Source organism: Hyperolius riggenbachi, chromosome 4 (assembly GCF_040937935.1).
Source record: "Hyperolius riggenbachi isolate aHypRig1 chromosome 4, aHypRig1.pri, whole genome shotgun sequence".
Classification (NCBI taxonomy): Eukaryota; Metazoa; Chordata; class Amphibia; order Anura; family Hyperoliidae; genus Hyperolius; species Hyperolius riggenbachi.
The window spans coordinates 494,526,507-494,546,715 of record NC_090649.1 but is presented as its reverse complement, the minus strand read 5'-3'; the positions used below and the strand labels follow the sequence as shown (position 1 = coordinate 494,546,715).

The following is a 20,209-nucleotide window of genomic DNA, read 5'->3' as shown; positions in this document are numbered from 1 at the left end:
ACCGCCTCTCAGATCTCGCTGCTGAGGACTGTAGTGAAGCGGCGTAGGCGCACATGTGTGAGATCCTATCCTGTTACCACCTCTCAGATCTCGCTGCTGAGGACTGTAGTGATGCGGCGCAGGCGCACATGTGTGTGATGCTATCCTGTTACCGCCTCTCAGATCTCGCTGCTGAGGACTGTAGTGAAGTGGTGCAGGCGCACATGTGTGTGATCCTATCCTGTTACCTCCTCTCAGATCTCCCTGCTGAGGACTGTAGTGAAGCGGCGCAGGCGCACATGTGTGAGATCCTATCCTGTTACCGCCTCTCAGATCTCACTGCTGAGGACTGTAGTGAAGCGGTGCAGGCGCACATGTGTGAGATCCTATCCTGTTCCCACCTCTCAGATCTCGCAGCTGAGGACTGTAGTGAAGCGGTGCAGGCGCACATGTGTGAGATCCTATCCTGTTACCGCCTCTCAGATCTCGCTGCTGAGGACTGTAGTGAAGCGGCGCAGGTGCACATGTGTGAGATCCTATCCTGTTACCGCCTCAGATCTCGCTGCTGAGGACTGTAGTGAAGCGGCGCAGGCGCACATGTGTGAGATCCTCTCCTGTTACTGCCTCTCAGATCTCGCTGCTGAGGACTGTAGTGAAGCGGCGTAGGCGCACATGTGTGAGATCCTATCCTGTTACCGCCTCTCAGATCTCGCTGCTGAGGACTGTAGTGAAGCGGCGCAGGCGCACATGTGTGAGATCCTATCCTGTTACCGCCTCTCAGATCTCGCTGCTGAGGACTGTAGTGAAGCGGCGCAGGCGCACATGTGTTAGATCCTATCCTATTACCGCCTCTCAGATCTCGCTGCTGAGGACTGTAGTGAAGCGGCGCAGGCGCACATGTGCGAGATCTGAGAGGCAGAGAAGGAGGTAACTAGGATACAAGGGCGGGCCAGATGGTCTTTGGCAGTATTGAAGATGGAAAGAAAGAGGACGCTTCTACACTGGAGATGAGCTGATGGCTGCTGCGGTGTGAAGGCAAGCTGACTACCTATACTGAAAGGGGAGGTGGGAAAAGCAGGGATTAAAGCAGTATTGTCACCATAAAAATCAAATTTCAACAGCAACTGGTCTGAGTGTATTAAGTGATAAAGATGCTAATCCTGCATTCAAAGTTGCAAAACTTTTTCTGCTGTTATGGTTTGGAGTTATCATATACCTTAGGAGCACTGGCCCTAGTGCCAAACAGTGCCAAAGAGTTGAATGCTGGGAGTTCTTTTTATCTATAATATATTCCTCCTCTTCCATTTATTTCCCTGCCTTCTGCTTATCAGAAACACCCTCTGATTACTTGTGATAACAAGCTAGGCTGAGGTGACTCAGTGATTGGATGTGTAAATAAATAAAAAAAAGACAGTGCAGTTGTTAGTATACACCTCGGTGGGAGTGTCTGAAGACTCTGGGAGGAGGGCAGCTAATGAATACACAATGAGCAAGAGAAGGGAGGGGGGGCGAAAACGGCTATTTAGCCGCAAGATGAAATGGACGCGCAGGTTCATCCCATTGTAGCTTGGTTACCGTTATGATTAACCTTCCAAATCGGCGCCGTGCCTGAATTTATCGGTTTTTATAACGGCTATGATTCGGCAAAGTCAGTTTTGTAAATTTCCAAGCCGAAAGATGAAATGAATGTTCTTTTTGGGGGCAGGAGGGGTCGCAGCATAAGAGGAGAGCTGTGACCACAGATCGGTGGGGAGGGGGGAAATTCCCCCCCCCTCCCTCACCTCGGGCTCTCCTCTCAGCGCTCCCCTCCTGCAATCATTGGTGGTGCTGGTGGCAGCAGCGGCGGTGGCGGCAGGCAAGCTGAGCACATACCTCCTTCTGGCCAGAGGTCTCCGATCACTAAGTGCTTCCAGGAATTTCCCCCTCCCCACAGCCACAGCTCTCCTCTTATGCTGCGACCCCTCCTGCCCCCAAAAAGTCCCCGAGCGGGCCCTGGGGGGGATTTTTTTCTCCAGGGGGGCCCGGGGCTTTGTAGGTACGCGTAACAAAATATGAAAGACATTTAGTATACGGCTATCAACCGGCTATCAACCACTGAACGTTGCCGTTAGCCATGAGCTTTGCGGCAACACACGCGTCCATTTATAACTGCGGCCAGTATTCTCGTACCGAGGGGGGGGGGGGGGAGACTAGAGTCAGGGAGGATATGATGTCAGCATTAGCTTGGCAAGATGGCCACTGCCTAGAATAGGATTTTCTGCTTTTCCTTTATAAAATTCACAGGAATCATTACGTGGATAGCATAATACATCTGTTATGTAAGTAGAAGTAGTATTTATCTACTTATATACCGTATGTGTTTTTTTTATTTCTAGGTTAGCATGGGTGTCCCTTGTTCTTTAAGGGAGTCATCTGGCTACTTATACTGAAGGGAAGGAAGGGGGAGAGTCATCAGGTCTATGTACTGGTTGAACTCGATGGACGTATGTCTTTTTTTCAACCAAAATAACTATGTAACTATGTAAGATTACCTATACTGGAGGGAAAGGGGGGGGGAGTGGTAATATCACTACCTACACTGAAGGGGGGCGGCTGGTGACAGTGGCCATGGGAGGTGAAGAGTACAAATCCGGCCCTAGCTGCGCTGCTTTAGCACTGCAGCTTAATGATTTAAGGCCTATATTTATTTATTTTTTGTGAAAGCGGGGTTACACTTTAAAACCAGCGTGGGCACACCCGCTCTGAAACAAATGCCTTTAATTTTGCAGCTCTCATTAATGCAGCGGCTCCAGCCTCGGCGTCAGCACATTCCTCCAGCCTCGGCGTCAGCACATTCCTCCAGCCGGGAGAAGGAAACAAACGGTTGTGGGAAAATGTGGATAATCTGTTGTGTAATGGATTCTGAGCCAATCGACTTGTGGAGACCGCATCGCTTCCTAACCTCATCCATTTATCTGCTATCTGCTATTAACATAGCGTTCTAAATGAAAACCAAAGAGGGGGAAAAATGACAAACGGTATCGTGAGTGCGGAATTGGCTAAAATACGCCACACAGGAAACGCTTCCAAGAATAGCGCCGGAGATAAACAGCGCGGAGAAATGACAGCGATAATGATTTGCAGTCCACTTACAGGAGACACGGAGGGAGATTTGTTTGGGAAGTGTAGCGATGGCTCTCGCGTTCCACCTGCTCCTCAGAAATAGAACGTCACAACTTCCCAACTTTATAAATTAACGACTTTCTCACTTCTCACGGTTTTCATCATCTTGTCATCGCCGATGAAGAGCTAGGAAGAGACGTGATCTCTAACAGGCCAAACGCCAGGCACACGTCTCATCTCACCAAAATAAAAACGAGATGTGTTAGGGATGTAAATGGATTCTCAAATCAATTATACAACTCAACCAACAAAATAGCCAGACACAACGCTGGTACCGAGACATACAGGAACACTGAATGCTCAGCCCCCAAGCAATTTTTACAACATATCACATCAGTACTGCTCCCTTTCATTCGCCAATAACTTTATGACTACTTATCACACCTAAATGATCAATAAATTATTTTATTGTCAGGACAAATTAGGCTTTTGGTGGGTGATATTTTTGTTATTAACTGTGTTATGTTCTATGCGTTTTAAAGGGAAACCGCATGATTTGCCCATTTACATCCGTTATAGCTTTACAATAAATCGTGCTAACTATATGTTAAACCCACAATATTTTATTTTCTTATCCATCCTAGTTACTACAAAGTTTAGATTATGTTCCTAGTACAATGTATGGTGTGATCATAATTTTGAAATATCTATCTATCTATCTATCTATCTATCTATCTATCTATCTATCTATCTATCTATCTATCTATCTATATGTCCAAGCAAGAAGTGTACCCTACTGCTACTACATATGTATGTCCATTTTGAGTTAAGTAGAAGTAAACACATAACTTCCTCTCTGTTCTAAAACATTACACACAGCATGATAACCTTTATGAATAAAAATGGCATTACAATATATGGAATTCCTAAAAAAAATTAAAAAAACCCTTAAGTTTTAACTTAGTTTCACATTTTCAGGGAGCACTGCAAGGGTTAAGCCTCAGTGTTTACATATGAGGAGACAAGGGAGGCAGAGCTCCTGCAGTCTATTCACAGTTGCTGATGTGATAAGAACTAATCAGACACTTTGATCTGGCCAAACAAACACAGAAGGCAGAGAAATGAATTTCTTCAGCAACCATATGTGGAATGAAAAAAACTTTTCATTGTGTGCTGCGCAAGAGCTCAGGTCCATTTCAATGCTGTGGCAATGATTAGTCGATCACATAAACACAAACGGAAAAAAAAAATGTCATAATACATTGATTATTTCACCATCAACAAACCAATCTGTACTTCCTATCAATCGGCACCTTAACTTTTCATAACAGAAATTGTACTCCAAACCTTCCACCCACCCTATCTCACATGATTAGTTTGTCACTCAGGGACCAAGTAATACAGGACACGTGTGAACTCATTGAAATAACATTATATTAACACTATGCGTTTACTTTCTTAGTAAAATTATATCAACTCTTATATCCATCCCTCCCTTTTTTTCCACGCTGTCCCTTCTTTTTTTTATTTTATTTTTTTTATTTCCATACTGTTGTATATTTTGTTATTTTTTTCTATTATGTATTTTGTTAATTTCATAATAAAATGTGTGGTTTAAAAAGGAAAAAAACCCACAAAGAAACGTAAGATGTGTACAAATCATCCGTTCCAGAACACATGCATAAAACAAGCAGTTTATTCTCCTCCTAGGACAGTGAAGCCTACGCAGATTATTCTGTCATGCCCCCTGCCAGACAACGTAGCTTCCGACATTCAAAGCCACTGATGGAAGCCTGCACACAGCTGTTTCAGGCAATTTGGCCTCAGTCACATAAAGGTGCCTGAAAATTTGAACACCCCCCTCCCCCCGAGCAAACTACCTACCTTATGCCTAACCCTTACCTCCCCCCCATACAAGCTACCTCCTTAACGCCTAACCCTTAACCCCCCGCACAAACTACCTACCTAGTGCCTAACCCATAAACACCCCACCCCCCTGCGCACAAACTACCTACCGAACGCCTAACCCTTAACCCCCCGCACAAACTACCTAACGCCTATCCCTTAACCCCCAATCCCCGCACAAACTACCTACCTAGTGCCTAGCCCTTAACTCACCCCCCATACAAACTACCTACCGAACGCCTAACCCTTAGCCCCCCGCACAAACTACCTACCTAGTGCCTAGCCCTTAACTCACCCCCCATACAAACTACCTACCGAACGCCTAACCCTTAACTCCCCGCACAAACTACCTAATGCCTAACCCTTAACCCCCCCCCCCCCCACGCACAAACTACCTACCCAGTGCCTAACCCTTAAACACCCACCACCACACAGACACACATACAAACTACCCACCTAGCACCTAACCCTTAACCCCCCTGCACAAACTACCTACCGAATGCCTAACCCTTCAAACCCCTACCCCCCCACACACACACACACACAAACTGCCCACCTAACTCCTAACCCTTAACCCCCTCCCCCAACCGCACAAACTACCTACCTAACGCCTAACCCTTAAAACCCACCTGCACAAACAACCTAACCCTTAACCTTCGCCTCCCCCCCGCACAAACTACCTACCGAATGCCTAACCCTTAAAACCCCCCTCCCCCCCCCCCCACACACACACACACACACACATACAAACTACCTACCTAGTGCCTAGCCCTTAACTCACCCCCCATACAAACTACCTACCGAACGCCTAACCCTTAGCCCCCCGCACAAACTACCTACCTAGTGCCTAGCCCTTAACTCACCCCCCATACAAACTACCTACCGAACGCCTAACCCTTAACTCCCCGCACAAACTACCTAATGCCTAACCCTTAACCCCCCCCCCCCCCCACGCACAAACTACCTACCCAGTGCCTAACCCTTAAACACCCACCACCACACAGACACACATACAAACTACCCACCTAGCACCTAACCCTTAACCCCCCTGCACAAACTACCTACCGAATGCCTAACCCTTCAAACCCCTACCCCCCCACACACACACACACACAAACTGCCCACCTAACTCCTAACCCTTAACCCCCTCCCCCAACCGCACAAACTACCTACCTAACGCCTAACCCTTAAAACCCACCTGCACAAACAACCTAACCCTTAACCTTCGCCTCCCCCCCGCACAAACTACCTACCGAATGCCTAACCCTTAAAACCCCCCTCCCCCCCCCCCCACACACACACACACACACACATACAAACTACCTACCTAATGCCTAAACGCACACTAGCTACCTAACGACCAATTTCTACTAGCTGCGGTGCGCTGCTATGATTGTTTTACATCCGCGGCCCAAAAAAAACTCCAAAACTTCATGCACACCACCACAAGCACCTAAAACTATCAGCATCTGGGCACCGCTATTTATAACACAGAGGCAACCAAATGAATGTCAGTTCTTCAGTGGTAACTGAGGCGATGTCTGATTACGGTTATTGGATTAATACACATTACACGTTGATCTGATTAACACAAAAGCTGTCGTGTTAATTAAAATATACATCCATCCCCTGTGCAATGCCACAGGTCGCGTTTCCCATTATAGCTCTGTGACTTCAATAATTAGCAATCGATAAAGTGATTACTGACGTAGGATAACCAGGGCCAGACGTGCACTCTGGGTATTATTCTTCATTTGTGGGCCCACGTGTGTCGGGAACATGGAAACAAGATGAGGTCATCACTGTCCAGGCCGAGGACCAAGATCACATCATAACCACTTCTCGTGGCTTATAAACGTGGGCTGAATTCTGCCAGAATCATGGATGAAGCTGGAACAGGAGGGCATTCCATGAAGTTCCAGATACATAGCACTCAAGTGAAGGTTATATGTGTTGTATTTTTACTTTATGTCATAAGCCACCTGTAGCGTGTGTAACAGTCCAGCTTGCTGAGTATTATTAACAGACAGAGGACACCGCGTACTGTACAGGGTGTGTCAAGTTAAAGGGAACCTGAGGTGAGAGGGATATGGTGACTGCCATATTGCCTGGCTGTCCTGCTGATCTTAGGCTGCAGTAGAGTCTGAATCACACACCTGGAACAAGCATGTGGATAATCTAGTCTTCAGTCAGAGTACGTGATCTGCATGCTTGTTCTGGGGTAGAGGCTAGAACAGCCATGGTCAAACTACGGCCCACAGGTCGGATTTAGCCCGCGGCCGCTATGAAGCCAGTCTGTCGATAGAGGGCCGGCTTCCGCTCTTCTGCCCTTCTCCATCCCGCCGCTTTTACAAAAATATATGCAGAGCACGTACAAGAAAAGTAACTCACCCAATCACACTCTCCAACGGCAATCTCCATGGCAACAGCACTGCCATGTGGCCTGCCATTATTACGTACCAGTATGTCACATGATGCTTCCGTTGCCATGGAGATTGCAGCCGTAGAGAGCAATGGGGTGAGTTGTAACCATTTCTTCCCTGCCATTCTTCTGCGCGCCTTAAAGTGTACCTGAGATGAAATTGTATATCACTTTTCTTGTGTTGGACTCAAAGAGTCAAGAGCTGCAAATCCTATTTTAAGCTTTAGTCACATGACCTGCAGCTGCTCAGAGGACGTCTCTGTGTCCAGCCCTGCTGATGCTGGTGTCATTCTGTTCCTCGGGGGCGGGGCTCAAACAGAGCTATCTGTAAAAACAATCACAACCTACAACTAAGTCTATGCAGCAGGAAATGGCTGAATGGGTTCCCAAGCAGGAGTACCGAGAGCTGGGAAATGTTGCTGAAGGTATTTTCATTTTTCTATTTTGCAACAACTGTAACTTTGTTTATAAAACTTTTTTTTTTATGTGCATAATACACATAAAACCACATTCTATAAAATGCATATCAAAACAATCCAGACTTTGAAAGTAACTCTGATGTTTTTTGTTCGGCTTGGTACATTTATCCCCCAGGTATTATTGAGTTATGTGAGAAAATATGGACGACTATACACAGTATATAAAATACATTTTCTTGGTCCAGTCTATAAATAAATGATTAAACGCTGCAGCGGATTCTGTTCCTTGGTAACAAATATGAAGCAGGCTTCCGATTTCCAGGCTCAGAGCTGATCTGACAGGAGAGATGCCAGCTACACACAGCTTTACATACAAAGTGCTTTCCCCTCAGACCGCTCAGACCGCCTGTCAGAGATTCTCAAGATATTAAAAAGCATAAAGAGCAGAAGATGTACGACACAAAGGTGGCTTTATTGTGTGTGCTAATGAATTCACGCACTTCCCTGCATACTTATCAGACAGATCCAAACCTGCGGTAGATTCTGTTTTTTTAGCTGCTTTCAGAGATACCCGGCTAACCCTAAGGCCTGGAACCCACTGAAATCCGCAAACGCAAAACGCAACCGCTAGCGTTTTGTCTGAGCAGTTTGCAAGCGGATTCATGCGCGTTTTCGGTCGCGTTTTGCAACAGTGTATTTTTTTGTTCAGCGGTTGTGTAGCGTTTTGCGTTTTGCGTTTTTATCCTGATTGGTCCTGTGAATTATTTTTAATTTTGTTACAGTGTGCAGAACCGCAAAACGCTAGCAAAACCGCTCAGTTCAGGTTTTGCTGAGCGTTTCTGCTAGCGTTTCAATACTTTACATTGAAGCGCTAACGCTCCCAAAATGCTGCAGGTCCTGCGTTTGCGTTTCTGGGAAACGCAAACGCTCCTGTGGAAGTTGCCCCATCCATTAACATCAGCTGAGCATTTTGGCAAAACGCTAGCGTATCGCAGCACTGCCAAAATGCTCAAAAAAACGCTCTTGTGGGTTCCAGCCCTCAAGGATACCCGAGGTGACATGTGACATGATGAGATAGACATGTGTATGTACAGTGCCTAGCACACAAATAACTAGGCTGTGTTCCTTTTTTTCTTTCTCTGCCTGAAAGAGTTAAATATCAGGTATGTAAGTGGCTGACTCTGTCCTGACTGAGACAGGAAGTGACTACAGTGTGACCCTCACTGATAAGAAATTCCCCTTTTTATCTCTTTCTTGCTCTCAGAAGCCATTTTCTGCTAGGAAAGTGTTTTATAGTTGGAATTTCTTATCAGTGGGGGTCACACTGTAGTCACTTCCTGTCTGAGTCAGGACTGAGTCAGCCACTTACATACCTGATGTTTAACTCTTTCAGGCAGAGAAAGAAAAAAAAGGAACACAGCCTAGTTATTTGTGAGCTAGGCACTGTACATACACATGTCTATCTCATCATGTCACATGTCACATCGGGTATCCTTTAATGAAAGGAAAATTCCATAAACTAAAGTGGACCTGAACTGTTGCACAGGACAGAAGGAAAACAGAGAGACATGTACCCTGTGTGTATTTAGAGAGTTTAGTGACTCATCTGTGTCTAATCACAACTGTAATTTGATCTCTCAGCTGCGTCAGCTCAGGAACCTCCTTTGCCACAGCAGCGCAGCTAATTGGTAACCCACGGGATGTTATTAATATGTCTGCTTCCATGAAAGTAGGAAGTAGGCACACTGCAGTTTTATTGCAGGATTTGTATCAGCTGTAACAAAGAAATTTTTTCTTTAAAGGTTTTTATGCTGTTGCTTATTTTTTTAGAGGGGAGAGGAAGTTCAAAGTCCTCCATGGGAGTTTATGAGAGTACTAATCACTATGCCGCCGTATCCTATCTGGTTACCCTATCAGTATTGCCTTTTGAGATGACAATGTGATTTCATTGGAGAGACAGCTGTACAGACTCCGCCCCACATGAGGCGATCAGAGAGGAGTCGGGAGGGGCAGCAGCCACTCTTTCCCTCCTACCTCCACTATATAGGAGTCTCATAAGGATATTAGCTGTAGCTGTAGTGCTGTCCTTAGAGAGGTAACCTCTTAGCAGCAGGGGGCGGGGCTGGGTGGGGTGGGTGTGTAAAAGCTGCTCTCTAGCTAGGGAACACCTAGTTGTGCATCGCATGCTTCCTGGTCACTGTAAGTAATGGTAAAATGTTGCCGTACTACACATATGCCCAAAAGTCCCTCTTTCCACCTTCACTGACAATTAAACATCTCTGAGTCCTTGTTCACATTGCGTTTGGCTCACGTGTCCATCCGCGCCGCAGTGGTCTTTTTTTTTCAAGTTTTTTTTAAGCGTTTTCCGGCGATTTTCTGCGCGTTCGCTTGTTTTTGTGGGCGTTTTTGTAAGCGCATTTGCAGAGCGATTCTGTCTTTTGATCTGGAAAAAAATTTGGAAGCTATAAATGCAATGTATTTTTTTGGAAAAACGCTAACGCAATCTCTTGCCAAAGCAGTTTTTTGCGCATTTTGCTTTTTTCCTATACCTTCCATTGAGATAAATCGCCTCAAAAATGGCCCATGCAGTGCTTTTCAAAGCGGATCGCAAACGAACTTCTCTAATATATATGAACTCTCTTATAGAGAGTCATTGCACAAGCGTTTTTATGCCTGGAACCCACTACAAAACGCTATCGCTAATCGCATTTTAGAAAGTGTATTCAATTTGCCAGCGGTTGTGTAGCGATTAGCGTTTTAACAATTTATGCCTCCAGGACGTAGTACCTACGTCCAGGAGGCCACGTGCGCGTCCGCGCGCTCCCGTGTCCGCGCTCCCGGCCCGCGGTTCGTTAGCCAGGCAATCAGTGAATCGGGCTATGGTGCCCGATCACTGATTCCTCTCCCCCGCTGAAAGAGTGACAGCTTCTCTCGGAAGCTACGCTTTTTCTGAAGCTATGTCCCTCTAAGCGTACATTGTACGCTTAGATTGACGTCATGTAAACAAACTCAAGCTTGCCATCTTGTGGCCAAAAAGTAAAACTACAAGTAAAAGTAAAAAAAACATTACAATACACAAATATTTCCCCAAATAAATCACTATTTATATCCCACCCTCCCAAAAATGCCCACATAAAATGTTTAATAAAAAAAAAAAAAAAACATTACTATAAAAAAAAAAAAAAAAAACAACACATAAATATTTACCTAAGGGTCTAAACTTTTTAAATATCTATGTAAAGAGGAAATATTTCTCTCTATTTTTTTTTTATAAGCTTGTAAATAGTGATGGATGCAAAACGGAAAAAATGCTCTTTTATTTCCAAATAAAATATTGGGCAATACAATACGTGGGTTTTAATTATGGAGGCATGTTTTATTTTAAAACTTTAATGGCCGAAAACTGACAAATAATGAATTTTTTCATTTTTTTCTTATTCTTACTGTTAAAATGCATTTACAGTAAGGTAGCTATTAGCAAAATGTACCCCCCAAAGAAAGCCTAATTGGTGGCGGAAAAAAACAAGATATAGATCAGTTCATTGTGATAAGTAGTGATAAAGTTATAGGCTAATGAATGGGAGGTGAACATTGCTCGGATGCATAAAGTGAAACAGGACTGAGGGCTGAAGTGGTTAAAGTCTGATTGGTCCTTTCAATTATTTTTAATTTTATTACAGTGTACATTAACTTTAAAACGCTAGCAAAATCGCTCCGTGCAGGTTTTGATGAGTGGTTACGCCAGCGATTATATACTTTACATTGAAGCGCAAACGCTAACAAAATACTGCATGTCCTGCATTTGCGATTTTGCTCATCGCAATCGCTTCTGTGGAATTTGCACCATCCATTTACATTGGCAGAGCGTTTAGGGAAATCGCCTGCGATTTCTCACGCTCCCTAAACGCTCAAAGAAATCACTCTAGTTCGTTCCAGCCCTCGGGGCGATTTTGTAAATCGCCCGCACTTAAATTTTTACAAAAACGCCTATAATGTGAACAAGGCCTGCGAGGTGAACTATGGCTTCAGTGACTCAGGAACTGGATGATAGGGGTGGTGTTTGTGGGGGGTACAGGAAGCGTGGCAGGCAGGATTTGTATGTTTTGCTTTTACATTCTGGACATTTCGTGCGCAGCCTTCAGCTGGTTCCTCTACCCGACTCCTCTCCTGCCAAAGCTGGAAAATATCTCTGCTATGTGCAGTCAGCCAGTCACAAAAACAAACAGAACAAGCCAAACTCCACAAGCAACCAAACAGAAAACTTACAGTCCAAACAAACAACAAACCCAAATTCACTTCAAAACAAGCAGTGTGACTCAATACGCATAAAAAACTCTATCCTAAAACAAACTGCTACAAACACACGTCCATCAATGCACACTGTCGCATGGGAAACTAATAGCTACTCCCATTAAAGCGGAACTCCAGTGAACATTTTACTGCTGACAGGTGATGTAGCTGCTGCATGGTTTTTTTGGCAGTTGGAAACAGCTGTAAACAGTTATTTCCCACATTGCAACAGGGTTCACAGACAGGAAACTGACAAAAGTTTGAACTTTTCTTGTGGGAGGGGTTACTTGTGGGAGGGGTTTCACCACAATATCAGTCATACAGCGCCCCCTGATGGTCTGTTTGTGAAAAGGAATAGATTTCTCATGTAAAAGGGGGTATCAGCTACTGATTGGGATAAAGTTCAATTTTTGGTCGGAGTTTCTCTTTAAAACAAAAAATAGGTATAGATCAGCGTTGAAGTAGTTTTTCTAGGCTTTTTAGGTTTTTGTTTTTTTGCATTAATATTTAAAATTACCTTACAGTTTTAATTTGCATCTAACAGTGAATTTACACACCTGAATAGAGATGGGCCGAACCTCCAATTTTAGGTTCGCGAACCGGGTTCGCGAACTTCCGCGGAAGGTTCGGTTCGCGTTAAAGTTCGCGAACCGCAATAGACTTCAATGGGGATGTGAACTTTGAAAAAAAAAATAATTATGCTGGCCACAAAAGTGATGGAAAAGATGTTTCAAGGGGTCTAACACCTGGAGGGGGGCATGGCGGAGTGGGATACACGCCAAAAGTCCCCAGGAAAAATCTGGATTTGACGCAAAGCAGCGTTTTAAGGGCAGAAATCATATTGAATGCTAAATGACAGGCCTAAAGTGCTTTAAAACATCTTGCATGTGTATACATCAATCAGGTAGTGTAATTAAGGTACTGCTTCACACTGACACACCAAACTGTTCACTGAACTGAACAGGTATGCAGTGGCGGGTTCACTAAACAGGTATACAGTGGCGGGTCCACTGAACAGAACAGGTATGCAGTGGCGGGTCCACTGAACAGAACAGGTATGCAGTGGTGGGTTCACAGAACAGGTATGCAGTGGTGGGTTCACAGAACAGGTATGCAGTGGCAGGATCACTGAACAGGTATGCAGTGGTGGGTGGGTTCACAGAACAGGTATGCAGTGGTGGGTTCACAGAACAGGTATGCAGTGGCAGGATCACTGAACAGGTATGCAGTGGTGGGTGGGTTCACAGAACAGGTATGCAGTGGCAGGATCACTGAACAGGTATGCAGTGGTGGGTGGGTTCACAGAACAGGTATGCAGTGGCAGGATCACTGAACAGGTATGCAGTGGTGGGTGGGTTAACAGAACAGGAGTGCAGTGGCAGGATCACTGAACAGGTATGCAGCCAGGAAAAGCTAAGCCTAACTAATCTTTCCCTATGAGAGACAGACAGCAGCTCGCCCTACTCTCTCTAATGCAGGCACACGAGTGGCCGTAATGGCCGCCGCTGCCTGCCTTATATAAGGGGGGTGGGGCTCCAGGGGCTAGTGTAGCCTAATTGGCTACACTGGGCCTGCTGACTGTGATGTAGAGGGTCAAAGTTGACCCTCATAGTGCATTGTGGGGCGAACCGAACTTCCGGAAACGTTCGCCTGCGGGAGGCGAACGCGAACCACCGAAGTTCGCCGGGAACCGTTCGCCGGCGAACCGTTCGGCCCATCTCTACACCTGATGTGAGAGGGATAAGGAGGCTGCCATGTTTATTTCCTTTTAAAGGATACCTGTAAAAGTGCCCCAAATAGGTGCCCACCCTTTCTAATTATTATTATTTATTACTTATTTAGAGCCCACATCTTCTTCAGAGCTGTACACAGTACATAGTCATGTCACTGACTGTCCTCAGAGGAGCTCACAATCTAATCCCGGCATAGTCATAGTGTAATGTCCTACCATATTATTATTATGTATTTATATAGCACTGACATCTTCTGCAGCACTTTACAAATTACATAGTCATGTCACTGACTGCCCTCAGAGGAGCTCACACTCTAATCCTACTATAGTCATAGTCTAATGTCCTACCATATTATTATTATGTATTTATATAGCACTGACATCTCCTACAGCACATTACAGAGTACATAGTCCTGTCACTGACTCTCCTCAGGAGCTCACACTCTAAACCTATTATAGTCATAGTCTAATGTCCTCCCATATTATTATTATTATGTATTTATATAGCACTGACATCTTCTGCAGCACTTTACAGGGTACATAGTCATGTCACTGACTGTCCTCAGAGGAGCTCACAATCTAATCCTACCATAGTCATAGTCTAATGTCCTACCATATTATTATTATGTATTTATATAGCACTGACATCTTCTGCAGCACATTACAGAGCACATAGTCATGTCACTGACTGTCCTCAGAGGAGCTCACACTCTAATCCTACCATAGTCATAGTCTAATGTCCTACCATATTATTATTATTATGTATTTATATAGTACTGACATCTCCTGCAGCACTATACCGAGTACATAGTCATGTCACTGACTGTCCTCAGGGAAGCTCACACTCTAATCCTACCATATTATTATTATTCTATATTTATATAGCACTGACATCTTCTGCAGCACAGATTACATAGTCATGTCACTGACTGTCCTCAGAGGAGCTCACACTCTAATCCTACCATAGTCATAGTCAAATGTTATCCCATATAATTATTATCCTGAGGTAAGTACCCCCCAGGGGCACTTTTTTTTGTACAGAGTCTCTCTAAGTGGGATATGGAGACTGACATGTTTATTTTCTTTTAAGCAATACAAGTTGCCTGGCTGTCCTGCTGAGCCCAGTTTGAATCCCATCTCTATCTGCATGGCACTATCTGCATGGAGTTTTTATGTCCTCCCCGTGCCTATATGGGTTTCCTCCGGGCACTCTGGTTTCCTCCCACATCCCAAAAAATTCAGATAAGTTACTGTAATTGGCGTCCCCCTAAAATTGGCCCTAGACTACAATACATGCACTACATCAGGAGTCCCCAAATGTTTTGGGTCGAGGGCCGGGTCAACATACTTCAGACTTCTGGGGGGGCTGGAATATATATAAAATGATGTCTTTGCGGGCCAGACAGTGAAGCATACCCAGGTGACAACCTGAAGTCCAATTGGACAGCAGTGTCACCTGATGTGGAATTTGATTGAACACCAGCGAATTACTGCTTTCTGGCTTCCATGTGGATGGGTGGTGCCAGCACTGCTATTCTATATGTGGACCACCAATATTTAATATATGCTGACTGCATCTATAAGTAATACATTTTGTGTGTGGGGGGCCGGTAAAAAAGCCTCATCAGGCAGCATTTGGCCCGCGGGCCTTAGTTTGAGGACCACTGCTCTACACGATGCATACATAGACATAGGACTATGGTAGGGACTAGATTGTGAGCCCCTGTGAGGGACAGTTAGTGACAAGACAATATATATACTATACAGCACTGCGGAAGATGTCAGTGCTATAGAAATAATAATACTGTATTTCATACATTCATCAAGAAACGAATGCATAGAGAAAAAAACAAACAAGCTGCCCTGGCTGTCTAGGCAAGACTAGGAGCAGGGCTTTAAATAAGAATATGTCTACTTAATCAGCCAATCTTACCATTAAGCTCCCGGCCTATATTTATCTACTGTTCTTTATTTGATCTTTGCAGTTTTTTACGCATGAGCGGAAAGAAGCAAAATAGCTGAACTTCAGGCGGTTAACAAAAGGCAGACATTGGGAACATCTGTTATAAACAAGGATCGGAGCATAAAAAGGAGGGAAAAAAACAGAAGAAAGAAGAAGAGTTGGAGAACTTACACAAGCATTTAATGTGCAGCACGGCAGTCCTGCGGGAAAAGGCGAAGCCCTGTGGATAGCGGCGTGGATAGCGGCGTGGTCCAGCTGCGACCATGAATCATACACACAGCACAGCGGTATAAAATGGCAGAAGGGACAGGGGTTTGTATCAGAGAAGTAAATCAGCCAGAAAGGCTGTACCAGCGGGAAGGTCATCTGGGGGCCCCCGGGCCATAAAGTGCTGCCAAGCTTTCGTGGCGCGCCTCGCTATGCCGAATATGCATGGATTAATATGTCCCCCCTCGTTAGCACGGCCGCCCAGAAGACACACACATCGTTAAATCTCTCTCATTGCCCATCCTTCATAGTTATAGTGCTTTCAGTACCGCACGATATGATACCAGATCAGACGACTCCTGCTTCAGGTTGTACAAGATGATGACTTTGTCCCCCCCAGTGTTTAAGTCCTCTGGTAATATAAATTATACCGCACAACACACAACTTGCTTAGGAAATTAAGCATTTTTTACTGTTATGGCTTCTGCTGCAAACTTTTTTCCTTTTCTGTTTAACCCTCTCAACCCCCTATAGCAGGGGTGTCCAAACTTTTTAGGCCAGGGACCATACTACCGTTCTTGAGAGTACTAACAACTACATCACACCCCCTACAATCATAGATCAAAAGGACGCAACACCTTGGTCACCCCCAGAGTCCACCTCAAAACCTTTGGAGACAGAGCCTTTTGTCATGCTGCCCCTACACTTTGGAACTCCCTGCCACACCCAATCAGGACAGCTCCATCCCTGGACGCATTTAAGTCCAAACTGAAAACCTACCTCTTCAGTCTGGCATTCATGAACATCTGACTATCTCCTCTGTAACACAACCCAGCCTGCAACCCTGTATTAATCTGAGACACAGCTATGCGCTTTGAGTCCTATGGGAGAAAAGCGCTTTACAAATGTTATTGTATTGTATTATTGTATATTGTACTAGGGAGCCGAACTAGCGAACTTAAAAGACCACTATCAGGAAACACATTCAAATAAGAATTACATTTCTTCCGGAGTAAAATGAGCCATAGATGACTTTTCTCTACAGTAGGTAGTAGAAATCTGATAGAACCAGTCCATCTCATCATGGGGGGTTCTCAGGGTTTTTTTTTTTTTTCAAAAGCATTTAGCAAGTGGCGGTTGCTTCGTCCAACTGACAAAAAAGTGTGAAGCGAGCAGGGAGGTTGGCCAGCATCTTTGTATAAATCCTTTTCGGGGTGTGCCTTTATAAAGAATAAAGTCCATGCTGAGAATCCCCCATGAAGAGATGGACTAGCCCAAAACCTGTCGGTAATGTCAGATTTCTACTACTTACTGTAAGTGACAGCAACATAGGAGAAAAGTCATTTATGGTCCATTTTACTCTGGAAGAAATGTACTTCTTATTTGAATGTGTTTACATATACTGTATTTGACATTTTTCAGCGATAGAGGTCCTCTAGACACAATTTTTGCCGGTTGCCTTCAGGCACTCTAAAGGTGGCCACACACCATACAATAAAATGATCCAATTTTTATTGCAATTTGTTTAAAATGATTGATTGTCCCGAAAAAAAACGAAAGCTTTTTTTTTTATTTGTTTGAGAAATCTGATTGAATTTCCAGATTTTAACCGATAAAAGAAGATTGGGAGTGTTGGATTTTTCTGATCAATTTTTATAAAAATTGAATGGTGTAGGGTAGATTGTCAGTTACTTGATATACAGACCCAAGCAATGGTTTCTGAGATTTCAATCCATTTTTACATAATTGGAAAAACCTTTAACACGTGTGTGGTACATTGGTCAGATTTTTCAAAATGTTACTGATTCAGAAAAAATTGATTGCAATTCTTGAATTGAAAAGATATTTAAAAAAAAATAGAGGCGCACCGAGCTCTGAGGCTTTTAAACTGCGGCGCTGTAATTGGCCTGATGAAGTGGACTTGCTCCCACGAAACGCGTAGCCTGTGCAAATCAAAAAAAATAATTTTTCTTCATTGATTGTGTCGTATTGTGAGGTAAGCCACTTCTACTATTTTTTTTTTTGATTTGGTGTTAACTTAGTTTTATCACATCCTGGGCACCTCTTCCCCTCATTCTGGTTTTTAAAAAAGCGTGTGGTCACCTTATCCCTGTGATATTTTGTCAAATAAAACATTTCCATGTGAAATAACCAGTATACCGTATATAACCGTGTACAGATAGCACATTGGCAGCTGCTAATCAGTGGCTGTTACTGCTGCATTGGTGGCGCTGATACCTACAGGTGAGAAAAAGGGAGAAGCAGCGTGACGACACAGGTGGCCCCTGCATGAGGCACATCAGCTACGACCTGCATAGAATTACCAGTGTAGAAAGCTTCTTTGGGGGTCACTGGAAAAGGCTAAGTGGGCATTTAGCCACCGGGCCGGACACTGGACATTTCTGAAGTAGGCAGAGTTCCCCTTTAAATAATTTATTTCTGCCACCCCCCCCCCCCCTTCCCCACCCCACCTCACCAGCGGTTCTGGATGTAGGCCTGGCTTCAGGGGGCATAAAGAGATCATTTGCATATTCAGCAGCGGTGCATTGTGGGTAACCACAGTTGGACGCTTTAAGCTGAATTATTGCAAATACCTTCTGTTTTAAGAAGGCAAAACTACTCTGAGTGTTGCTTCTTAGTAGGAGGGCTAATCGGACTCTTTTAGTCCCTTGTACTTTCCTTGTGGTTCTGGGTTACCATAAGCTAGTTAGGTATTTGGTGCGATCAAAACCGATGACAAGCAAGGGAAAAGAAACATCTAAAACTGCTGGACACTGAACACCTTCCTTGGAATTGACCTGAGACCTTAAAGACTTTCTGCCTCTGTGTGCCGCCCTCTCCCATCCTGTGAGTAACTTTCATCGATTATCTTCAGCATCTATGCTCAATAGACTATATTTTTCTACATATATTATATATTATATCTTCAAACTCCTAAACAAAGGACTGTGTTTTCAAATCCATGCTGTCCATCCATACATCTCTGTGTAAGGACAATTCAGTCTATACAGGCCCTTTGACCTCTGCAGGATACCAGCCACAGCCGTGAAAGTTCACACCTTGTCTTTAAATAGGGCCTTTCTTAGCAGGAGCCCTGAGCTGTCTCTTGTCCATCCTAATGTGTAAACATCAATATTCAGCACAGACACTTCTAGCTGTATACCAACCAAGAAATATATATCCAATTGACAAATCAACAATAATTCTACTTAAGTCTGTTGGAATCTACAGAAAGACAAAGAGAGGATCCAGGGGACGTGGGAAAAGACGTTATTCACTGCAGAACCAAAATAACTCTGTGACAAAATCTACAGAGTACACCCAGCCAACAACCCTAATAGCTCCAGCACAATCCAGCAGAGATGACAGCCACACATCTGGAGACTGTTCCCTCCTGGAGTCCTCAAACTCAGATCTCAGCTCCCAGGGTAGCCCCATCAAGGCTGTCCTCTGCAACGTCAGATCAATAAACAACAAAACAGCAATCATACATGATCTAATAGAGTCTTCTGATCTGGCCTGCCTGACTGAAACCTGGCTTTCTGAACCTGTTGGCCCCACCCTGGAGGCAGCTGTGCCAACAAACTATTCCGTGATATACTGCAACAGGAAAGAACGCAGGGGAGGAGGGGTTACACTTTGCTTTAGATCAGCTTTGAAAATCAGACTACTTACTGTAGGTCCTACCAACTCGTTTGAATGCTTGGGGGTGCAACTTTCAGCTGAGGAAAACATTAACATATTGCTGATCTACCGCCCACCAGAAAAATACTCAGACTTCCTTGAGGAACTTGTAGACCTCCTATGCAACCTAACACTGGAACACCCCAGATGGATTGTTCTTGGAGATTTCAATACATGGGTGGACGACTCCTCCTCACAATTTGGAAAAGAGCTACCTCGTGCCTTACATGAACTGGGCTTCCTCCAATCAATCAGCTCTGCTACTCACAGGAAAGGTCACACTCTGGATCTTATATTCCATACTGGGCTGTCAATAGCCAATGTGGAAATTAATCCTGTTGCCTGGTCAGACCATCACACTATCCACTTCTCCCTCTCAATACCAGCCGTCAAACACCAGGTCAAGAATCAAATAAAATATCGCCGCTTAAAAGGGCTAACACCTCAACATATCCGAGATAACCTTAGCTTTGATGAATTGACTGACTCCAGCTTGGACCCTGATA

General features: G+C 44.4%; 1 protein-coding gene across 3 annotated transcripts in view; it reads right to left on the bottom strand.

The window, feature by feature from the left end:
- Positions 1-20,209, bottom strand: part of STON1 (stonin 1) — a 115,503-nt gene that overhangs the window by 61,010 nt on the left and 34,284 nt on the right. For 2 of the 3 annotated variants that reach the window (XM_068233064.1, XM_068233060.1), the window contains exon 1: positions 15,984-16,119. The exons of the other annotated variant lie outside the window; for it this stretch is intronic. In XM_068233064.1, the coding sequence (XP_068089165.1) occupies positions 15,984-16,077 (94 nt within the window). In that variant the 5' untranslated portion in view covers positions 16,078-16,119. Of the gene's footprint in view, positions 1-15,983; positions 16,120-20,209 lie in introns of those variants that run through there. 3 annotated transcript variants of the gene reach the window in all.